This window comes from Schistosoma haematobium, chromosome 2 (genome assembly GCF_000699445.3).
Source record: "Schistosoma haematobium chromosome 2, whole genome shotgun sequence".
Lineage (NCBI taxonomy): Eukaryota > Metazoa > Platyhelminthes > Trematoda > Strigeidida > Schistosomatidae > Schistosoma > Schistosoma haematobium.
This window is the reverse complement of record NC_067197.1, coordinates 36,709,414-36,732,776: the sequence shown is the minus strand read 5'-3', so window position 1 is coordinate 36,732,776 and position 23,363 is coordinate 36,709,414. Positions and strand designations below refer to the sequence as shown.

The 23,363-nt window shown below is 35.7% G+C and overlaps 2 protein-coding genes across 4 annotated transcripts; one reads left to right on the top strand and one right to left on the bottom strand.

Moving 5' to 3' along the window:
- Positions 1-731: 731 nt before the first annotated feature.
- On the bottom strand, positions 732-8,609 carry MS3_00006853 (uncharacterized protein). Of its 2 annotated transcripts, XM_012943835.2 has the most exons (3): positions 8,540-8,609; positions 4,149-5,540; positions 732-2,296 (listed from the first exon to the last, which is right to left on the bottom strand). In XM_012943835.2, exons 2-3 carry the CDS (start codon positions 5,375-5,377, stop codon positions 2,050-2,052), a joined length of 1,476 nt encoding a protein of 491 aa, XP_012799289.1. In that variant the 5' UTR covers positions 5,378-5,540; positions 8,540-8,609; the 3' UTR covers positions 732-2,049. The 2 variants fall into 2 exon arrangements, with proteins under 2 accessions (XP_012799289.1, XP_051068276.1); XM_051215095.1 differs by having other exon boundaries at positions 732-5,540.
- A 3,518-nt stretch (positions 8,610-12,127) lies between these two features.
- MTRF1L_2 (Peptide chain release factor 1-like, mitochondrial) lies at positions 12,128-21,535 on the top strand. Of its 2 annotated transcripts, XM_051215093.1 has the most exons (4): positions 17,839-18,191; positions 18,229-18,408; positions 18,440-18,940; positions 20,746-21,535. In XM_051215093.1, the coding sequence occupies exons 1-3, from the start codon at positions 17,910-17,912 to the stop codon at positions 18,632-18,634; spliced, it is 657 nt and encodes a 218-aa protein (XP_051068274.1). In that variant the 5' UTR covers positions 17,839-17,909; the 3' UTR covers positions 18,635-18,940; positions 20,746-21,535. The 2 variants fall into 2 exon arrangements, with proteins under 2 accessions (XP_051068275.1, XP_051068274.1); XM_051215094.1 differs by lacking the exons at positions 17,839-18,191; positions 18,229-18,408; positions 18,440-18,940; positions 20,746-21,535 and adding exons at positions 12,128-12,679; positions 12,711-13,211; positions 15,017-15,806.
- Positions 21,536-23,363: the final 1,828 nt, after the last annotated feature.

Genomic DNA, 23,363 nt, shown 5'->3' with positions numbered 1-23,363 from the left:
TACGATAATGAACGAGGGGAAAAAATATATATATCCAAGAAAAAATCCCAAAAAGGAACAGACTCACAGTTGCAATTAGGTGTACCAGATCACGTCGGTCTCACCAATGATGATGTCACAGGTATTCAGTGTTTGACAACGCTTCTACCAGTAACACCTTCTAATATATTTCGTTCCCACCCAGAGAAATCAAAAGACAGAGTCGAGGAGATCGGAAGAGTATATTTGGCGATGACCAATATATCGGAATTCTCTGATCTAATCTGGCTAGCGATTGCGGTTGATGTTGAGCACGGCGTTACCACACGTGATCTGGTGCGGATGCCTGACCGAGCGCCTTCAGCTAGATGAGTCCACTAAAACATATGGTCAGCATCCAATGTCGAAAACTTAGTGCTATTTATTTTGGGGATTTATTTACCGCTCCACTGTATTGGGTTGTTTCAAATTTGTTTTAGCGTCATACATAGTTCTTTTAAATTATTTAGCAAATACTATATCTACATTCTATATTATTTGACTGACATGGAGAACGACAATATACTTAAAAAACAAATAACCATACTTTGTGGCTAAGAGGAATATTAACGATGTCCGGATCTACGTTACATCATTATCTTTGATACCAAACAAAGCACATGAAAAAGATGTCTACTTATGGAAATAGTAAACAAAGAGTACAGAAATTAGATTTTGTATTGTATGCATGTAATGCAGCGCAAGTTTTTGATCGGATGTTTTTATTATATCAGCGACCTCAAAAATCCCTAATTAAATTGAGTAAATAGTCAAGGTTGGGCACTGTTACGCAATCCAATACTAAGACGAGATAGCTACTTTTTAATTGCGCTCTATGTTGGTATCTGTCCAATCTGTCAAATTGTTTTATGCAATGAAGTAGTTATCTAGGCCAATGGAAGAGACTTTTAGTGAAGACATTTGGCGTCTACAAATGCTAGTATGTGTTATTTAAATAATCTTCGCCGGGATAATATTAATCATAATTATGAACCATTTACATCTTACAACACAGACAAACTATAAACAATAATACACATAAAGTATAGTTAAATGATCGTCATTTATAATTAATGAATTCTCTTCCTTGTTTTATCAATAATTTATATTTTACAGAAAGTAAATTTACGTGAGAGTTCAATGCTGAATACTTGAAAACATCTTAAAAGATTCAAAACCTTTATATCCGATCAACGCAATACAATACAACATGCAGGCATTACAACAATTCTCACCATTAATACTAAATATAACCATCTCATAACTAATTTATCAGTGATAATAGAACCACCTGTTTGTACTATTAAACGTTTCTCAATGAACAAATTAATAATAAGAATAAGTAGACCATTTGAATTTTGTGATTAACATTTTCACTTGGTAAAAAGTTTAGATGGTGTTATTTATAGTGATAATAATAATAATAATAATAATAATAATAATAATAATAATAATAATAATTCGAATAACGAAATATCACAAAATAGGCTGTAAAATACGACTATTGTAACATACATTTAGATTAGTATATATGTATTCACACCTAAACACAGAGAATGATACAACTACGCAAAATATACGCAAAACTATGTATATCCTTTTGTGAGTACTTCAACTGAGCTTTAAAACAAATTAAAAGATATGGATGAAAATCGAAAACAAAAAAGGAAGAGAAGCAGCTACAATAAATTAGTGTTCGATGAAGGAAACCAGTTTACAAATCAACAAATAGATATGAACGAAAGGAAGTAACAATTAATTTCTAAAAAAAACGAAAATGCTTTGATATTATCCTGAATAAGTATGTTTCAGTGACTACGATAATGATAAGATGGAAATTCTACAAGTAAATGGAAAAATTCGGGAACAGAAAAGTGATATATATATATATATATATATATATATATATATATATATATATGAACAAGTGTGCGTGAAATACAGCTATGTGATTACTAGTTACAAATGAGGGAAGTAATGTATGTTGATAATGATGATGACAATGATCACAATAACTGCGTAGAACCAGTTTTAATCTGGATAAAGTAAATGATCTGCATAATGAAAAGAGTTGTAAAAATGAGAGATTTCTGACGAAATATTGACATTTGACCAGTGGATATTTTTCTTACTGGTTGTTGATGATGATGGTGATGCTGATGATGAACAATTACAACAACCAACTGCACAATTTGGACAAGGTTTTAAGTTATGTGAATTAATTAGTCCACATGCAACAGTAACAGGTGAATTAGTGATAGTTATAGTAGGTCTAACACTGAATTAAAAAAAGCAAGAATAACAAACGAAGAGGAGGAATATTTGTAAATGATAATTAATAAATTTATAAGGGTAATAAATTAATTGAGATTTTTGTTTAAAAATAATTTACGTACTGTAACTCTCATTACTGCAGGTGAAATATTTTCTTAAATATGAATAGCAAGCTGTGTTACAGTTGCGAAATAACAACTTTTATGATGAATAAAGATAACTACATAATACAATTAAAGACTGAAAGAAAAGAGAAATCTAAAATGGCACACTTAAACACAAACTTGTATTTGCTGGTTTTCTTCAGGTTTATGTAGAAAGATAATCGAATATATTAAAGATAAATTCGCTTCTAAACAATATGAGACAGAATGATATTTAGATTTTCCCTAGTTATTGAACGCTCTACAAATGCTAACCAAAACAATCATTTCTGAACTTGTGTCATCAGGTTACAAATTGTTTTCATAAGACTGGCGTCATTGTTTTTAGTCCGGTTCGACTACTATTGAGACAGAGGATGGAGATGAAACTGCGTGGAGGTTATTGTAAGATACCGAACAGATAAACTTTCAGTTCACACGTATTTATAAATATACATCGGAGGACTGATCTTGCCAAATGAACGATCTTTTCGCTCATTAAACCTCGCTTATGCCTGTAATTGACTTACCACGCAATCTTAGAAAACTGGCTAATTGTCTGATTGGTTTGGCAAATAACCAGGCAAGAATTACTGCTAAAACGTTAATATCGCAATTAGTAATCACTGAAAGTGGAAGTTTGTTACTCTTTATAGACTAAGTATTTGTACTTTAGTCACATACTGATTATGTGCCTAATAATATATATTGGGGCAAAATAGCATTATTTGGAAAACTTATTTATGCTCGAACATAAGATAGAACTATTGATTGAGTTTAAGGGGGAACTGCAGAATAAACTGATAACAATAAAAATTAACTCCTATCTTGAGATAATCTGACGGGGTTATTAGTCAGCTAATTAAACAGATGTGAAGGCGGTTAGTGATGGACAAATAACAGATTTCCAGTCAAATGACTTCCGCAGCCTGATCCGAACTAATCGATATAGAAACACACATACCAGTTGGTTATAACAAAAAAGAGAAACAACTTGCATAAAAAATACAAATTTATTCAATGACTGATATCAACGGTGAGTAGTAAAAATTTTACCAAAATATCGGAGTTAAGGAGGAGCTGGGAGTTGTTGAGGTTTAGCGAAAATACTATTTTGAACAAGATGACCATCAGTGAGAATGTAGCAAATGAAAACAATCATTTACAGACTATTATTAGATAAATTTCTCAAATCTCATGTATTGACGAATATCAAGAAGACAAGAGCATAATAGTGCACCAAATAAAGTAACACACCAAACCCATTTTTATGACTATTTGAACTTTAAGGTAGGTCAGTCAACGTTATCCAGGCCACAGCTTAACATTGTGCGCGCAAAATACAGTCACTTAGGCTAGTGGACACATTGAAACTTGATCGATAGAATTATGTCGGCATTGAAGAAGGACATGAAATAAATAGTGATCATTACACATTGATCAATCAACTAGAAGAAACGTCGATGGAGATGAAAAATAGGTACTTGTTAGAGGAAATGACTAGGCTTCACATCAAAGAAATGTAACTATCATTGTATTTCGTAAAACCAGCTAGCTCATTTGGAATGCAACTGTTGTGGATTTGTTTTATACAAGCAATAGCTACATATAACTTTAGTACGGATTTACTTGATATTGGCAATTTACAAACCCAGAACATAACAAGACAACCTCATAAATATAAAATGAAACAGAATTATACAGAAAACTTACAATTCAACTCCGACAGGATTCCCATTATAAGAATCTATCGTCAATGTGTTATTCATATCACCATTATCGCCATGGTAACGAGATACTCTCCACAGACTAGTTTTACTAATATGATTATTGGCACACAGTTGTAAAGTTGGACAAGACTCAAATATCGCCAGAAGTACATTACGGTTCAAACCGAACCACCATGGATTACCAGGACCAGATGATAACGAAGCATATAAGAACATACTCAACAATACAGGTATACAAATTAATAATGCACTACTTTTTGAAGCAGAAAGATAACCATCTAATCTCAACCCTAAAAGGATTAATGAAGTGCATAAGAAAATAACTATTAGTAAGTGTGAAGCATAATAACAAACAGATAATCTACGTTGGGCTACAGGAATAAAGAAGGCTGTAAAGTATGTGATTAGTGCAATAGTTAAACCAGCAAAACAAAATAAAAATCCCATTGCTAATAATATGAATGATGGGATAAAGGTGACAATCCAATTTGAACGTATCCAATTGTCAAGTCTAGCAATTAAAAATAATAATTGTAATAGATTAGCAGCGATACATAATTCTAAGGTAAACGAGCATACATGACGTGAACGTGGTATGAAAACAAATGAATCTGAGTTATTGTTGGTAGTAGTATTATTGTTAATACTATTATTGTTGATAGTGTTGGTACTAGTAATGGTAGTATTACCGGTATTGTTATTTAAGGATCGTGAATGATGTTGCCTTCGACGTCGTGCATTTGCTGTAAATGTTGCTCTTGAATCGATCATAACAAAAAGAAATCCGAACACACCCAAAGCACCAACAACTAGTAATGGTGATAAAATAGTTAGATAAGTAAGATTAGATGATTCAATTGATAAATGAATGCATAATAACACTTCAGAACACGTGATAAGAAAGTGAAAAAATGCTGATACAGACATTGCTTGAATGTAAGGTAGAGCAGGGTCATCACGAACAAGAAATGTACTACGCTCTGAATCATCAACATGAATTCTCCAATGTTTACACCATACTATTAAGCCAACTAACCAGCCGACAAAAACAATCGTTTTCCACAACCAAAGTGGTAGAAATATTGTCCAATAAGGAATTATTAAGACATTATCCATTCTAGCCGCAATTAATAACAGCCACACACTAACACATACACTAATGCATATTGTACCTTCATTAAGATTTTCAAGTGCTTTTTGAAAAGAAGCCATTTTATCAATTGACAAAACAATAAGTTGTTAAAGATTTTCAAATCTACTGGCAAAAACTCATTGAAACAGATGAAGCGTAATACAACTGGACTACTGTTATTATTAATTTCACTGTTCTAATAAGTATTTCAGTTATCGTCATTGGATATGTGCATTGTAGAACCTGGAATAAAAATACGAGGAATAAAATACATTGTTTATTTTTCAAAAGGCAAGTAGAAAAGCCACTCTAATGAGGAAAATACTATTACACTAACCAAATGAATGTACTTGATAAAAGATTGATAAGCTAAACTAAAAACCAATGTCGACCAATAAGATAATGGATGTGTATTTGTATTATTACGGTTTAGACGTGTATAGAGTAACACTAACCGTAAACTCTGTGGCCTAGAACCAGGGAAATAAACTGGTATTTAGAAAATAACTTGCACTAGACTGAACATCATTGATTTTGTTATCTAGGGCATGTGCTAATTTTAAACAGCCATAGAACCCGGCTGATGGTGCAACATTAGTTTGGAATCAGGGTTTTCCAACTCCCTAAGGCGGATTCTCCAGATCCACGAACCCGGAGATTTGCTTTTTATCCTCTCGATTTCGTAAACAACGACCCCGCCGCGAGAAGGCAGTGAGTGGGACTTCCCTGGCAGTGGCTGTATACGCGTGGCCATGTCAGAGCATTTCGAAAGGGAGAGCTAACTCTCTTACCCTTGGCAACCAGAGGTTCCTGTCGGCCTTTTAAAAGTCCTTTGCATCTTCTAGGTGCAAAGCACATGCCGCACCCATGGACACTGATTGCCACCTGATCAAGTACGGTTTGTATAACTTAGATATCACCATCTCACAATAAGACAACATCAACCCCATACTTGATATCGAAAGGTCTCCTCTCAAGAAACATATCCACACGACCGCTACCTCTTTCCATCAGAGTTATTTTCAGATTGTCGTTGTTAGTAAAGTTTGACGCAATCGGAAGTAACCGCATCCCTAAATAATTATCATGTAGATAACTTGAGCCACTTTTAAAGATGGGGATGATGATTATTTCATTGTAAGCTGTTCGAACATTTTATACCCCAATCTCTTCTAAATAACCAAGTTAATCTGCTGACTATGAGTGGAGCAGCATCAAAAGTACATAAATAGCTTGGAATCAGGGTTTGTCAACTGCTCCAGGTTGATCATCTGTATCCTTCCATTTCAGCCGATTCCTTGAATTAAAAGCTGGTAATTGAGCACAGTAACAAAATCTTACTTTACATAACGCGAAGGTATTGACATTTTACCACAGTAACCAATGTGAGTTAAGATTAGTGGTTACTGAGTATGAAATTAGATATGAACCATCTAGTGTAATTAAGGATTCAAAGATACTCAAAATGCATGTATTGTAAACACATGTATTCTACGCTGTGGTCATGTTTTACGTCCATAATGCAATAAAAACAAAACTGATCTATGAGAGCGGTGTATGCTACTTATGTTGACAGATATAAGCAGTATGAAACACCAACCAGAAGTGGAATGCTTGTCAAAAGAAGGTTGAGAAGATTGAACCGAAGAAAACAAAAAGGAATTGAGAATAGGAAGAACCATGAAAGATGTAAATAACAACTGATGGAAGATTTGAAAACAAAGCATCTAAGATATGGTTTTCATAATTTACGAAGACACTGTAATTTTGCGCTAAATAATAAATTGGTTTACTCCACTTGAGTTCTCGTTTACTACATAAGAACGAGATAACTACAGATGATAACATGAACATTGGGGTTTTGCACAAAATTCAAATCCCACGTATAACTACCACCAGAAGTATGTTTTTATACTGCTCGAAACGTTTGAAATGGCAGAGTTACATTTTGCCACTATAAAGTAAAAATGATAGATAAGGGTATTTGGTGCTCGATTATATCTTCGCAGATTCTATATAACAGCTAAACCGACTCTATCTTTAAATCCCAACCACAAACTCTTTAGCCTGAAAATTTTAACCTGTATCATTTTATTTCGTGGACAAACGAATCAGACAGCGCCTCTAAGATTTTTGCATGCGATATTTTAGTATATTTGGCTACAGAGGGTTTCGCGTTATAGCTAGTAGTAGTTTTTGATGAAAACCCTAACCCTAAACCGTTAATACTTATCTTAGGTACGTAACCCTAAAGAAGAAAAATTTAGGGACCCTTAAAAATCTAATTAGGTCCCTATAAGGGCTCAGAAATACGGATAGACTATATACGAAAGGACAAGTCATTGCTTCTCAAATTTACATTCAGACTAACTTGTAAAAGACTTTAGTGGATTCGTCAAATGCATGAAATAAGCTTGTGTTTTGTAACACCATTTTCGTCTACACAAACATTCTATAGACAAAGAAGTTTTTCCAGTCGGCTAAGAAGTGGCTAGAAATTGGTCAAGGTCTTTCTAGACTCGTCTTCATACACACATTAAGACATCGGCATGTGCTTATTCAAGTTTGAGAGTCCTGTCCTCTGTTGCGCATCTACGCCAATATTACCTACATCCGTGTGAGTTGTTTCCAGGATATCATCACCATTTAAGGAGAACACTCAAACTTTCCTAAAATCGGGAGACTGGGATATTACATATACTAATTTGTGCAAAAAGCGATATTTCCCTTAAATGAACGATGTCAAGGGGGAAATCTACTTTTCCGCATTATCGACGTTGTCGTCCCCTTTATTCCTAACTCGAGCTCCCAATTTTGGCGAAAATTTGACCCACTTTGGGGAAGCCGCTATAGTGAATTTTGCGGAAACTTGGGGGAAATGTCATTAAAATCCCTAAATTTCCTCAGACCTGGGGAAATTCCCCAAAATTACCCTTCAACCCTGGTCAAGGTCATTTGACTTTGGGAGTTTCTTTTTATGGTCAAAACTATAGTTTCTATAGAAACTTTTTTGATGGATTAGGAGACAACCTTACGCTAACCCGCACAGAAAAAAGTTTGGGACTTGGGATATTTAATACGTAGCTTATAAGCTGTTGATCTTAAGAAACACTACTACTTATGAAGCAAGCCAAAGGAAACGATGCTTCATTAAACTAACCAAACAAAAATAAAGATGCCTTTTACGTATACGGCTTGCGAATTCTACTTTTAAATTATATGAGGTCATGAAGAACACCAACCTTAGAGAGAATGAAATCCTAGTCAAAGAAAAGTGTTGCGGTCTTAACGCTATTGGCGCCTAATATTTTCCGTTCGTACTGCAGTTCCAATACTACACAAAGTCTGTCAAAATGACTGTGGTTACATTTTTTAAGTATGATAAACTGTTTGATGCATAGAAAAGCTCTTATTGTTATTGCATTGTTAACACGGGCCAAGAAAGACTGTATTGTCTAGTACCATGTCAAGCTCACATGAGTTATTCTAGCATCCAGACAGACCAATCTATTCATTCTTCCCGAGTCTTATTTTCACTTTATCAATTGTTTGGTAACTAACTTTGACTGTTTTTAATATGGGCATATTTGTAAGTGATTTACCCTATTGACCGACTAAAAGTATAGAGTTGTAGCGGTAAATATATCCACAAAACAAAATAGCTCTATAAGTTTTCGACATTGGATGCTGTCAACATTAGTTCCAATGGACTCACCTATCTGAAGTCACTCGATCATGCATCCGCATTAGATCACGAGTGGGAACGCCGTGCTCAACAATTCCTGCAATCGCTAGCCGGATTAGTTCAGACGATGCTCGATATATTGACAGTCTATCAAATATATCTTCGAACCTCCTCGCTTCTGTCTTTTGATTTCACTTAGTGGGTACGATTCATAGTAGAAAGTGTTACTGGTTAAAGCTTTGTCAAACTCCGAATACCTGTGGCATCTTCAAGTTACATGTACCTGTTTATATATGTTGCACCAAAAGCATACATGGTTTATTTCAGCTTGAGTTATTTCGGTTAAGTTTTGGCATTTTTCAAATTCATTATGAGTTGCTTTTTCTTCGACTGCTCTGCTTTTACATCTTTTAAGATGGTCTGCTCTACTCACAAATGTGGACGGCCAAATGGTTTCTACGCAGTGGATGTAGGAATTCTATGTGATGAGTATAAAAGGCGTGTACCCGTTTAAATAAAAAACACCCAAAGCCTAACACTCATTGACTTTATATATTTTATTGTTTAAGTAAGAGGTAATCGGCCTTCTGGTGTTGGACATAAAGAAAGTGTGTGGGAGCTAAATTGGTAACACGAGTACTGACAACGAAGAATATGTCAGTGTACTTAGTGCTGATGGGAAGCAAGTCAAATACCCATTTGTGAAACGTCCAAAATGAATTTAAGGATGAGAAACAGCTGTATATTGGTGGTCACGATTTAATAGTAGTACCTGAAGACTAAAATGAATCATTCACCTCTCCAAATAAGTCTAGATGTTGCTATCCCGACTGAGGGTAAATAGAGGATAGCGCGGAAACAAAGATAAGGTAAAATGTCAAAAAGCGCGCCCTTTTAATTGACAAGTCTTTGATAAACGCACGCTTTGAGACAGAGTACTCCACTGAAGTCCCAAAGTAAGAAAGATCTGATCTCATTGAACATTATCGTGAGTGATCAACTCGAATCAAATGACTGTGAAAGAAAACCAACGAGGCATAAAACGATAACGCAATCGAAAACCGTGAACACGACTTTCGAAGGAATCAAATCCGTACGTAAAAGAAAATGACTCTGTTAGAAAGCATGCACACGTCTTGGGGTTTGTGCAATTCGGCATCAGAAATATAGTGACACAAAAGATTTGAAGTGTGCGTATTGCAAAACTAATAAAACCATGTAAGTGGGTTGCAGGCGAGACCGAACTAAGAAGGGTGTTTAAATACGTACTCAGAAGTTACGATTAAAGGTACGTTATACTAAATAATGGAAACGAATCTAGTAGTTTGAATATTTCTGTCTGACTAGATCGCCACTTGGGGAAGGAATCAAGTGAGAGAATGACCTTACTGAGTTAGAAAGTCGATAGCAAAATATCGAAGGAAACATTAGGATGCAGAGTTTTCGGGTGGTCAGGTATTCAGATTCAATGCTTCCGAGACCTGTATGAGTAGAACGAGTTATTCTCGATATACCTTAAATGAGTACTACTTAAACACTCGTAATCTGAGAAATAGAATGTCCGAGCCAATGTTGGTGGTTGTCGAAGATAACAGTTTGTCGCTCGATTTGACATCCATAAATCTTAGTAAGGTATTCGGTGAGGTTTCGCATCCAGGTTTTGTGCAGCAGATTTCGAGCTTTGGAATAACAGATGCCGTGCAATAATGGGCAAGTGCAGTACAACAAGACACATCATAGGCTCACTACCCCCTCTTCTCTCAAGTCATCAAGTATATTGTCCGTAGATGATATCAAAATCTGGAGAACAATAAGTGGTGGGTTTCGAAGTTAAGACCTAGAAACCAATTCTGCGGAGAATGTGCTAGTACACGTCGCACACGTTAATATATGCCGGTATTCTGTCAACGGTACATCGCCTCCACGCGTGTAGGAAAACAAGGACCAAAAGGTAAGGGTGATTTATAACTTTAATAAAGTTACGTACACTCAATTGTATTGTATATTGAATGGTTAATACTGCTGTGCGTTTTAGTTGATTCAACTACCAATATTTACATATCCGGAACATTCGCAACCTATTTCTCACTTCATTCATTCTCTTGGTCTTTGAGTATGCACTTGACGAAAATAAATAGGCAGCCAAACTAATGTAACAAGATGATCCGACCTACAGTTATTGTGTTGATCCATGTGATAAACTTGACCGGAGAGTTCGTTCAACAATGACTGTCGTAATCCTTTACAAACAGACACGGAAGCGCGTTAAGTGAAATCTCATCATATTTCATCCAGAACCTTTTGCTATCTAACATCTATCATCACGAACTAAGCTCGTCTGAAAAGTAATGGATAACTAACATCACCTTTCACATCCAGTCACAACGCTTTGTAACAATTTTTCAGGACCCCGATATTAAAATGAAACATTCTAAAAATATTGTGGTCCACTAGACTCTTTATTTCAGATGCTTAATTTTATCTTGTCTGTTGTATGGCCTTCTGCGCTAATTAAATAATATTCAACCAAAATGAGTTATCTGAGAAAACATATAATTATCCTCCCTACTTTATGGAAATCCTTTAGTGCACTATCAAATTCAATCCAGCTTCTAAATCGCTTGTTCAGTATAATACGTTGAAACGCCTCGCTTACTTCCACTGAAATTTCACTTGAGCACGAAGCACTGCGGACAACACGCATTAATTATTAAAAAGGTTATTCCTTAAAAAACACCAACTGAAAGAAGTACAACAAATATTTAGGACTTACCGGTGAGCTGACATTTCGTCTTAACTGTTTTGTTTAAAGCGATTCACAAAAACTTTGCGTACCTACAACTTTTAAGGTTATCTTATCTTTCTAACATTATTTTCTGGACCTTATCAACAAATTATATGAAGGTGATGACGTTTACCGCAGCAGTTGGGATCACAGATCATGTTACGAAGCAACAACACAGCTAACGTGTACCCTACAAAACAGAGAATGAGAAATTAATGCTTTTGGCAGCTATTTTGTGCTTCTTCATGCGGCAGAAGATTATTTAAATATGAAAAAACTTATTACTCATACGACACAACACACCTACGGCAATTGAAATACGGAATGACCGCTTAAAGTCAGGCCATTCAAGGTCGTTGAAACGAAACGGCGGGCCGATTTGAAGGGGTTTGTCCTGTCTTCCAGTGCCTAAGATGGGGAAGGTAATGTCGATGGCGCGTCGGTTTATAATAAATTATAACGTAGAAGAAAGAGCTATAAAATATCTGGAGGTGAACAAAAATGTTTTCAAGGCTCCTCCTAAGCATCCGGGAACCGTTTCAATAGTGGACGAACGATATGAGAAACTATCAGCGCATAATCCGGAATTGGATAAAAATGTTAACTCTTTAGGGATAGTAGCAAAGTCTTTAAATAAAGGAATATTACCCGAAGGTATGGAATACGTTAGTAAAACAACGCGCAAGCTCCCACAGGTTTGTACTTTAATAGAATTATTATGCTAGACGTTAGAAGTATGCTGGCATCTATCCTTATCCTCCACCCAGTGAAGACTTTGGTTTCGTTGTTCCAGAGTCGGTTCCAGAAGGAAGACTAACAATGCGTCAAGCCGTCAAACTTATAGCGACTCATCAGAAAAGCGCTGCAGATATTGATAGTTTAAGTGAATTGTTTAGCCTTGACAAAGAGAAAGTAAACACATTCACTATAATATATTTTATAGACTAAACAAATCCTTGACTACTTTTCGTTGTTTGAAGTCCCCGATAAAGGTATTTGGACTCCTCCTTCAATGCAACAGTCCGAACTGAAGTTGTTAGATGAGGCTGTATCTTACGAGCAAAATGACCTGGAGGATTTGGGAGGAAATGAATATATTCAGCGAAAGACGGTGTTAAGGCAGTTGAATAGAAAATAAATGAACCGCTTTTGTTCCCTATAAATAAATAGTGAATACATGCTTGCGTGCTGACTTTCACTCCTATGTATGATTATAAGCCTTTTGTTTCTTCATAGGAATGCGTGCACTGAAATCTTATTATCGTATTTACCGGCTTTGTGGTGTACCTTGTTTCCCTACACCTATTTCTCGTTCGTGTGCTGTCAGATCGTCATGGTTGCCCGAAGATCTTACAGAACATTTTGATGCTTTTAAGAAAAATATAATATCCGAGTATGAAAACGTCACTAAACTCATGACATCTGGGGCAAAAGAATGTGACCTGTAAGTTAAGAAATGCATCACTCTTAAAGTCTGATCAGTTATATAAAAATGTGACAGTTGGTCAGACGTTTTGTCGTTTTGCAATGCAGATAATTAGCCGTTATCAAGTCGCCGATAGTAACACCACTAATCAGTGTTTAGGTAACTATTTAGGTCCTATATCTTATTCTATCTGTGAGCGGATATGTGGCTTGAAAACAACTAAGTATAGTGTTTCAACTGGTTGGGAAACATTATTTATAGTTATATTGTTTAAAGTGAAGTTAGTGTGGTTTGCGTACACGATTTTCTAAAGTTATTTACATTAGTCAGTCCTACATTTACTACACTATTTTAGTTATGTTAAAATCAAGATATTGAGAAGACGTGATGTTGATCATTAAATTTGTGAGTCATCCGTTTAAGTCGTATAAAAGATGAAAGCTCCTCAGTCTCATGGGTCAGAACGAAGCATACCTCAGTGGTGTATTTGTTTCTTTACTTTGCTAAAAATTCATAGCATTAATATTTCTTGTCGATTCGGTAGTTTATTCTCTATATTCTTCCTCACATGGTTTTATTTTTCTGTTGAAATAACCCGGCGAACTGTTATGTCGGCTCACTTAAATCAATACTCGTGAGATTGGTAGTTTTATCGGGCAAATTTTATTCACGAAGATTGTCTGTGATTTCTATAATGAGTTATCTGTGACTTAACTTTCAGCCTTTTAAGGATATATTTACTGATTGAAATCTCACTGACCAACAACCGTACTTTTAGGAAAGAAGTCAACGATATTTTAAACCCATATGTCAGGTACATAAATTTCTCAGTTGAGTGTTACCAAAAGTATATTACTGGAGGTTAGATTATTTGTGATGTGAAAATAAGTTACGTAATCTACCAGTCCAGAATAACTCATTTTTATTGTTTTATTGATTGCATTCTTACTTCACAACTATCATTCTGGCCCTTTCTTATTTTTAATACTACTGTTGTTACCACCACTATTATTCTTTACTGTTAATTCATTTCTGACTATAATACTTTAAGTAAAAGGAACTTCGAGTGGTTTACTAAACCACGTGGTGGATATTTTACTCACTTGACTTGGATGTCAGTTAACACGATTTTTGTTCCAAACGTAGCTACACTTGGTTAAAAATAAAATAATGAATTGGTTATAGTACATATTTGCCTACAAGAAAATACAGTGTATTTTGTACACTACTGGTGTAAAATAAACATATAACGTGTTAATGTGGGCAGCAAGTAACTTTTTCCTACGTATAAACATTTTAACCGCTTTGTGGGTGTAAGATTCCATCGTTCAATGAGCATTTGCAAATCCAATTTTCTTAACTAGTCACAATACACTTATTATTGTTGACCATTCATTAAGCACATGAGGTAAAATATTCTCTTATGGTTCTTATCACTTGAATAGCTTGAAAAAAAACCATGAAGTGCAGATAACGCCAATCAATAATTTATGATTTGTAACTTAAGAATCCAACCTGTCTCATAAACTGTATCTTACAGACCTCGTATCCATCGTTAAAGAAATCACGGTTAGCCCACTGGTTTAGAATCTATTGGTCTATATTTACCATTTCTAATTAGTTTGTATTTTTAGCTAAACGTCCAAGGTGTATACTGCTTAAGAATTTACGAAAGTAATGTATACACCCGTTCATGGTCTCTTATTTTCATAAGTTTCTCGAGTAATATAATTGTTCGAGTCAATAGGTTCATCATACATCATATTCTTTATATGTTTCCACGTTGATGAATGTACATTTATTTACATCAATCTTTTTTTCAGTATTCCTTTATCTGAATGTTGGAAGAATTTAAGACCAATAGTAGATGTGATTGAAGAACTGGATATATTACTTGAAGCTGATAAAGAAGTAGACCAATTAGTGACAGGTGATTTTTTATGAATCATCTCATAAAATACAGTATCACAATATTTTGGTACCAACACATTCATATTCTAAGTGTTTTTAGACAACTGGTTGGTATTACTTACTTTCACTTCTAAAGTGTGTTTCTTACTCAAGCACTTTGTGAATAAGTTAATTAAATTAACTTTAAAATTGCTTAGCCAAGAATTATTCCAGTGTTTTTCTGTTCATGAAGTTTAGTATACTAACAGTTCACAAAGTAGGGGCTTTGTTATAATACAATTAGTCCTCATACTCCCTTAATATAATTTAGGTATAATTCGACTTAGAATACTCAGATGATATAATCCTGTTTGGTGAAGACGCTCATAAAATGCAGAGTCTTTTGGTAACACTGAGCAACAATGCCAGAATGTTTGGAATGCCCTTCTCTCCCTCTAAATGCAAGTTGTTGCTTCAGGACTGGTCTGCGTCAACACCTGAACTAAGGATAGGGAGTGAAGTAGTTGAACGCGTTGACAACTTCACTTATCTTGGAAGTCTGATCAGCCCTAATGGGTTGGTGTCTGACGAAATCTCAGCACGGATTCGAAAAGATCGCTTGGCTTTTGCCAACTTACGTCGCCTATGGCGAAGGCGAGATATCCGTCTATCAATAAAAGGACGAGTATACTGCGCGGCAGTCCGTTCTGTTTTAATTTACGGCAGCGAAACATATCCATTAAGAGTAGAAGCATGCACACGTCTTGGGGTTTGTGCAATTCGGCATCAGAAATATAGTGACACAAAAGATTTGAAGTGTGCGTATTGCAAAACTAATAAAACCATGTAAGTGGGTTGCAGGCGAGACCGAACTAAGAAGGGTGTTTAAATACGTACTCAGAAGTTACGATTAAAGGTACGTTATACTAAATAATGGAAACGAATCTAGTAGTTTGAATATTTCTGTCTGACTAGATCGCCACTTGGGGAAGGAATCAAGTGAGAGAATGACCTTACTGAGTTAGAAAGTCGATAGCAAAATATCGAAGGAAACATTAGGATGCAGAGTTTTCGGGTGGTCAGGTATTCAGATTCAATGCTTCCGAGACCTGTATGAGTAGAACGAGTTATTCTCGATATACCTTAAATGAGTACTACTTAAACACTCGTAATCTGAGAAATAGAATGTCCGAGCCAATGTTGGTGGTTGTCGAAGATAACAGTTTGTCGCTCGATTTGACATCCATAAATCTTAGTAAGGTATTCGGTGAGGTTTCGCATCCAGGTTTTGTGCAGCAGATTTCGAGCTTTGGAATAACAGATGCCGTGCAATAATGGGCAAGTGCAGTACAACAAGACACATCATAGGCTCACTACCCCCTCTTCTCTCAAGTCATCAAGTATATTGTCCGTAGATGATATCAAAATCTGGAGAACAATAAGTGGTGGGTTTCGAAGTTAAGACCTAGAAACCAATTCTGCGGAGAATGTGCTAGTACACGTCGCACACGTTAATATATGCCGGTATTCTGTCAACGGTACATCGCCTCCACGCGTGTAGGAAAACAAGGACCAAAAGGTAAGGGTGATTTATAACTTTAATAAAGTTACGTACACTCAATTGTATTGTATATTGAATGGTTAATACTGCTGTGCGTTTTAGTTGATTCAACTACCAATATTTACATATCCGGAACATTCGCAACCTATTTCTCACTTCATTCATTCTCTTGGTCTTTGAGTATGCACTTGACGAAAATAAATAGGCAGCCAAACTAATGTAACAAGATGATCCGACCTACAGTTATTGTGTTGATCCATGTGATAAACTTGACCGGAGAGTTCGTTCAACAATGACTGTCGTAATCCTTTACAAACAGACACGGAAGCGCGTTAAGTGAAATCTCATCATATTTCATCCAGAACCTTTTGCTATCTAACATCTATCATCACGAACTAAGCTCGTCTGAAAAGTAATGGATAACTAACATCACCTTTCACATCCAGTCACAACGCTTTGTAACAATTTTTCAGGACCCCGATATTAAAATGAAACATTCTAAAAATATTGTGGTCCACTAGACTCTTTATTTCAGATGCTTAATTTTATCTTGTCTGTTGTATGGCCTTCTGCGCTAATTAAATAATATTCAACCAAAATGAGTTATCTGAGAAAACATATAATTATCCTCCCTACTTTATGGAAATCCTTTAGTGCACTATCAAATTCAATCCAGCTTCTAAATCGCTTGTTCAGTATAATACGTTGAAACGCCTCGCTTACTTCCACTGAAATTTCACTTGAGCACGAAGCACTGCGGACAACACGCATTAATTATTAAAAAGGTTATTCCTTAAAAAACACCAACTGAAAGAAGTACAACAAATATTTAGGACTTACCGGTGAGCTGACATTTCGTCTTAACTGTTTTGTTTAAAGCGATTCACAAAAACTTTGCGTACCTACAACTTTTAAGGTTATCTTATCTTTCTAACATTATTTTCTGGACCTTATCAACAAATTATATGAAGGTGATGACGTTTACCGCAGCAGTTGGGATCACAGATCATGTTACGAAGCAACAACACAGCTAACGTGTACCCTACAAAACAGAGAATGAGAAATTAATGCTTTTGGCAGCTATTTTGTGCTTCTTCATGCGGCAGAAGATTATTTAAATATGAAAAAACTTATTACTCATACGACACAACACACCTACGGCAATTGAAATACGGAATGACCGCTTAAAGTCAGGCCATTCAAGGTCGTTGAAACGAAACGGCGGGCCGATTTGAAGGGGTTTGTCCTGTCTTCCAGTGCCTAAGATGGGGAAAGTAATGTCGATGGCGCGTCGGTTTATAATAAATTATAACGTAGAAGAAAGAGCTATAAAATATCTGGAGGTGAACAAAAATGTTTTCAAGGCTCCTCCTAAGCATCCGGGAACCGTTTCAATAGTGGACGAACGATATGAGAAACTATCAGCGCATAATCCGGAATTGGATAAAAATGTTAACTCTTTAGGGATAGTAGCAAAGTCTTTAAATAAAGGAATATTACCCGAAGGTATGGAATACGTTAGTAAAACAACGCGCAAGCTCCCACAGGTTTGTACTTTAATAGAATTATTATGCTAGACGTTAGAAGTATGCTGGCATCTATCCTTATCCTCCACCCAGTGAAGACTTTGGTTTCGTTGTTCCAGAGTCGGTTCCAGAAGGAAGACTAACAATGCGTCAAGCCGTCAAACTTATAGCGACTCATCAGAAAAGCGCTGCAGATATTGATAGTTTAAGTGAATTGTTTAGCCTTGACAAAGAGAAAGTAAACACATTCACTATAATATATTTTATAGACTAAACAAATCCTTGACTACTTTTCGTTGTTTGAAGTCCCCGATAAAGGTATTTGGACTCCTCCTTCAATGCAACAGTCCGAACTGAAGTTGTTAGATGAGGCTGTATCTTACGAGCAAAATGACCTGGAGGATTTGGGAGGAAATGAATATATTCAGCGAAAGACGGTGTTAAGGCAGTTGAATAGAAAATAAATGAACCGCTTTTGTTCCCTATAAATAAATAGTGAATACATGCTTGCGTGCTGACTTTCACTCCTATGTATGATTATAAGCCTTTTGTTTCTTCATAGGAATGCGTGCACTGAAATCTTATTATCGTATTTACCGGCTTTGTGGTGTACCTTGTTTCCCTACACCTATTTCTCGTTCGTGTGCTGTCAGATCGTCATGGTTGCCCGAAGATCTTACAGAACATTTTGATGCTTTTAAGAAAAATATAATATCCGAGTATGAAAACGTCACTAAACTCATGACATCTGGGGCAAAAGAATGTGACCTGTAAGTTAAGAAATGCATCACTCTTAAAGTCTGATCAGTTATATAAAAATGTGACAGTTGGTCAGACGTTTTGTCGTTTTGCAATGCAGATAATTAGCCGTTATCAAGTCGCCGATAGTAACACCACTAATCAGTGTTTAGGTAACTATTTAGGTCCTATATCTTATTCTATCTGTGAGCGGATATGTGGCTTGAAAACAACTAAGTATAGTGTTTCAACTGGTTGGGAAACATTATTTATAGTTATATTGTTTAAAGTGAAGTTAGTGTGGTTTGCGTACACGATTTTCTAAAGTTATTTACATTAGTCAGTCCTACATTTACTACACTATTTTAGTTATGTTAAAATCAAGATATTGAGAAGACGTGATGTTGATCATTAAATTTGTGAGTCATCCGTTTAAGTCGTATAAAAGATGAAAGCTCCTCAGTCTCATGGGTCAGAACGAAGCATACCTCAGTGGTGTATTTGTTTCTTTACTTTGCTAAAAATTCATAGCATTAATATTTCTTGTCGATTCGGTAGTTTATTCTCTATATTCTTCCTCACATGGTTTTATTTTTCTGTTGAAATAACCCGGCGAACTGTTATGTCGGCTCACTTAAATCAATACTCGTGAGATTGGTAGTTTTATCGGGCAAATTTTATTCACGAAGATTGTCTGTGATTTCTATAATGAGTTATCTGTGACTTAACTTTCAGCCTTTTAAGGATATATTTACTGATTGAAATCTCACTGACCAACAACCGTACTTTTAGGAAAGAAGTCAACGATATTTTAAACCCATATGTCAGGTACATAAATTTCTCAGTTGAGTGTTACCAAAAGTATATTACTGGAGGTTAGATTATTTGTGATGTGAAAATAAGTTACGTAATCTACCAGTCCAGAATAACTCATTTTTATTGTTTTATTGATTGCATTCTTACTTCACAACTATCATTCTGGCCCTTTCTTATTTTTAATACTACTGTTGTTACCACCACTATTATTCTTTACTGTTAATTCATTTCTGACTATAATACTTTAAGTAAAAGGAACTTCGAGTGGTTTACTAAACCACGTGGTGGATATTTTACTCACTTGACTTGGATGTCAGTTAACACGATTTTTGTTCCAAACGTAGCTACACTTGGTTAAAAATAAAATAATGAATTGGTTATAGTACATATTTGCCTACAAGAAAATACAGTGTATTTTGTACACTACTGGTGTAAAATAAACATATAACGTGTTAATGTGGGCAGCAAGTAACTTTTTCCTACGTATAAACATTTTAACCGCTTTGTGGGTGTAAGATTCCATCGTTCAATGAGCATTTGCAAATCCAATTTTCTTAACTAGTCACAATACACTTATTATTGTTGACCATTCATTAAGCACATGAGGTAAAATATTCTCTTATGGTTCTTATCACTTGAATAGCTTGAAAAAAAACCATGAAGTGCAGATAACGCCAATCAATAATTTATGATTTGTAACTTAAGAATCCAACCTGTCTCATAAACTGTATCTTACAGACCTCGTATCCATCGTTAAAGAAATCACGGTTAGCCCACTGGTTTAGAATCTATTGGTCTATATTTACCATTTCTAATTAGTTTGTATTTTTAGCTAAACGTCCAAGGTGTATACTGCTTAAGAATTTACGAAAGTAATGTATACACCCGTTCATGGTCTCTTATTTTCATAAGTTTCTCGAGTAATATAATTGTTCGAGTCAATAGGTTCATCATACATCATATTCTTTATATGTTTCCACGTTGATGAATGTACATTTATTTACATCAATCTTTTTTTCAGTATTCCTTTATCTGAATGTTGGAAGAATTTAAGACCAATAGTAGATGTGATTGAAGAACTGGATATATTACTTGAAGCTGATAAAGAAGTAGACCAATTAGTGACAGGTGATTTTTTATGAATCATCTCATAAAATACAGTATCACAATATTTTGGTACCAACACATTCATATTCTAAGTGTTTTTAGACAACTGGTTGGTATTACTTACTTTCACTTCTAAAGTGTGTTTCTTACTCAAGCACTTTGTGAATAAGTTAATTAAATTAACTTTAAAATTGCTTAGCCAAGAATTATTCCAGTGTTTTTCTGTTCATGAAGTTTAGTATACTAACAGTTCACAAAGTAGGGGCTTTGTTATAATACAATTAGTCCTCATACTCCCTTAATATAATTTAGGTATAATTCGACTTAGAATACTCAGATGATATAATCCTGTTTGGTGAAGACGCTCATAAAATGCAGAGTCTTTTGGTAACACTGAGCAACAATGCCAGAATGTTTGGAATGCCCTTCTCTCCCTCTAAATGCAAGTTGTTGCTTCAGGACTGGTCTGCGTCAACACCTGAACTAAGGATAGGGAGTGAAGTAGTTGAACGCGTTGACAACTTCACTTATCTTGGAAGTCTGATCAGCCCTAATGGGTTGGTGTCTGACGAAATCTCAGCACGGATTCGAAAAGATCGCTTGGCTTTTGCCAACTTACGTCGCCTATGGCGAAGGCGAGATATCCGTCTATCAATAAAAGGACGAGTATACTGCGCGGCAGTCCGTTCTGTTTTAATTTACGGCAGCGAAACATATCCATTAAGAGTAGAAGCATGCACACGTCTTGGGGTTTGTGCAATTCGGCATCAGAAATATAGTGACACAAAAGATTTGAAGTGTGCGTATTGCAAAACTAATAAAACCATGTAAGTGGGTTGCAGGCGAGACCGAACTAAGAAGGGTGTTTAAATACGTACTCAGAAGTTACGATTAAAGGTACGTTATACTAAATAATGGAAACGAATCTAGTAGTTTGAATATTTCTGTCTGACTAGATCGCCACTTGGGGAAGGAATCAAGTGAGAGAATGACCTTACTGAGTTAGAAAGTCGATAGCAAAATATCGAAGGAAACATTAGGATGCAGAGTTTTCGGGTGGTCAGGTATTCAGATTCAATGCTTCCGAGACCTGTATGAGTAGAACGAGTTATTCTCGATATACCTTAAATGAGTACTACTTAAACACTCGTAATCTGAGAAATAGAATGTCCGAGCCAATGTTGGTGGTTGTCGAAGATAACAGTTTGTCGCTCGATTTGACATCCATAAATCTTAGTAAGGTATTCGGTGAGGTTTCGCATCCAGGTTTTGTGCAGCAGATTTCGAGCTTTGGAATAACAGATGCCGTGCAATAATGGGCAAGTGCAGTACAACAAGACACATCATAGGCTCACTACCCCCTCTTCTCTCAAGTCATCAAGTATATTGTCCGTAGATGATATCAAAATCTGGAGAACAATAAGTGGTGGGTTTCGAAGTTAAGACCTAGAAACCAATTCTGCGGAGAATGTGCTAGTACACGTCGCACACGTTAATATATGCCGGTATTCTGTCAACGGTACATCGCCTCCACGCGTGTAGGAAAACAAGGACCAAAAGGTAAGGGTGATTTATAACTTTAATAAAGTTACGTACACTCAATTGTATTGTATATTGAATGGTTAATACTGCTGTGCGTTTTAGTTGATTCAACTACCAATATTTACATATCCGGAACATTCGCAACCTATTTCTCACTTCATTCATTCTCTTGGTCTTTGAGTATGCACTTGACGAAAATAAATAGGCAGCCAAACTAATGTAACAAGATGATCCGACCTACAGTTATTGTGTTGATCCATGTGATAAACTTGACCGGAGAGTTCGTTCAACAATGACTGTCGTAATCCTTTACAAACAGACACGGAAGCGCGTTAAGTGAAATCTCATCATATTTCATCCAGAACCTTTTGCTATCTAACATCTATCATCACGAACTAAGCTCGTCTGAAAAGTAATGGATAACTAACATCACCTTTCACATCCAGTCACAACGCTTTGTAACAATTTTTCAGGACCCCGATATTAAAATGAAACATTCTAAAAATATTGTGGTCCACTAGACTCTTTATTTCAGATGCTTAATTTTATCTTGTCTGTTGTATGGCCTTCTGCGCTAATTAAATAATATTCAACCAAAATGAGTTATCTGAGAAAACATATAATTATCCTCCCTACTTTATGGAAATCCTTTAGTGCACTATCAAATTCAATCCAGCTTCTAAATCGCTTGTTCAGTATAATACGTTGAAACGCCTCGCTTACTTCCACTGAAATTTCACTTGAGCACGAAGCACTGCGGACAACACGCATTAATTATTAAAAAGGTTATTCCTTAAAAAACACCAACTGAAAGAAGTACAACAAATATTTAGGACTTACCGGTGAGCTGACATTTCGTCTTAACTGTTTTGTTTAAAGCGATTCACAAAAACTTTGCGTACCTACAACTTTTAAGGTTATCTTATCTTTCTAACATTATTTTCTGGACCTTATCAACAAATTATATGAAGGTGATGACGTTTACCGCAG

Coding starts and splice junctions, on each gene's coding strand:
- MTRF1L_2 (XM_051215093.1), top strand. CDS start 17,910: ATGGGGAAAGTAATGTCGATGGCGCGTCGGTTTATAATAAATTATAAC. Junction 18,192..18,228: donor CAACGCGCAAGCTCCCACAG/GTTTGTACTTTA, acceptor GCTAGACGTTAG/AAGTATGCTGGCATCTATCC. Junction 18,409..18,439: donor TTAGCCTTGACAAAGAGAAA/GTAAACACATTC, acceptor TATATTTTATAG/ACTAAACAAATCCTTGACTA.
- MS3_00006853 (XM_012943835.2), bottom strand. CDS start 5,377: ATGGCTTCTTTTCAAAAAGCACTTGAAAATCTTAATGAAGGTACAATA. Junction 2,297..4,148: donor AATCCTGTCGGAGTTGAATT/GTAAGTTTTCTG, acceptor TTTTTAATTCAG/TGTTAGACCTACTATAACTA.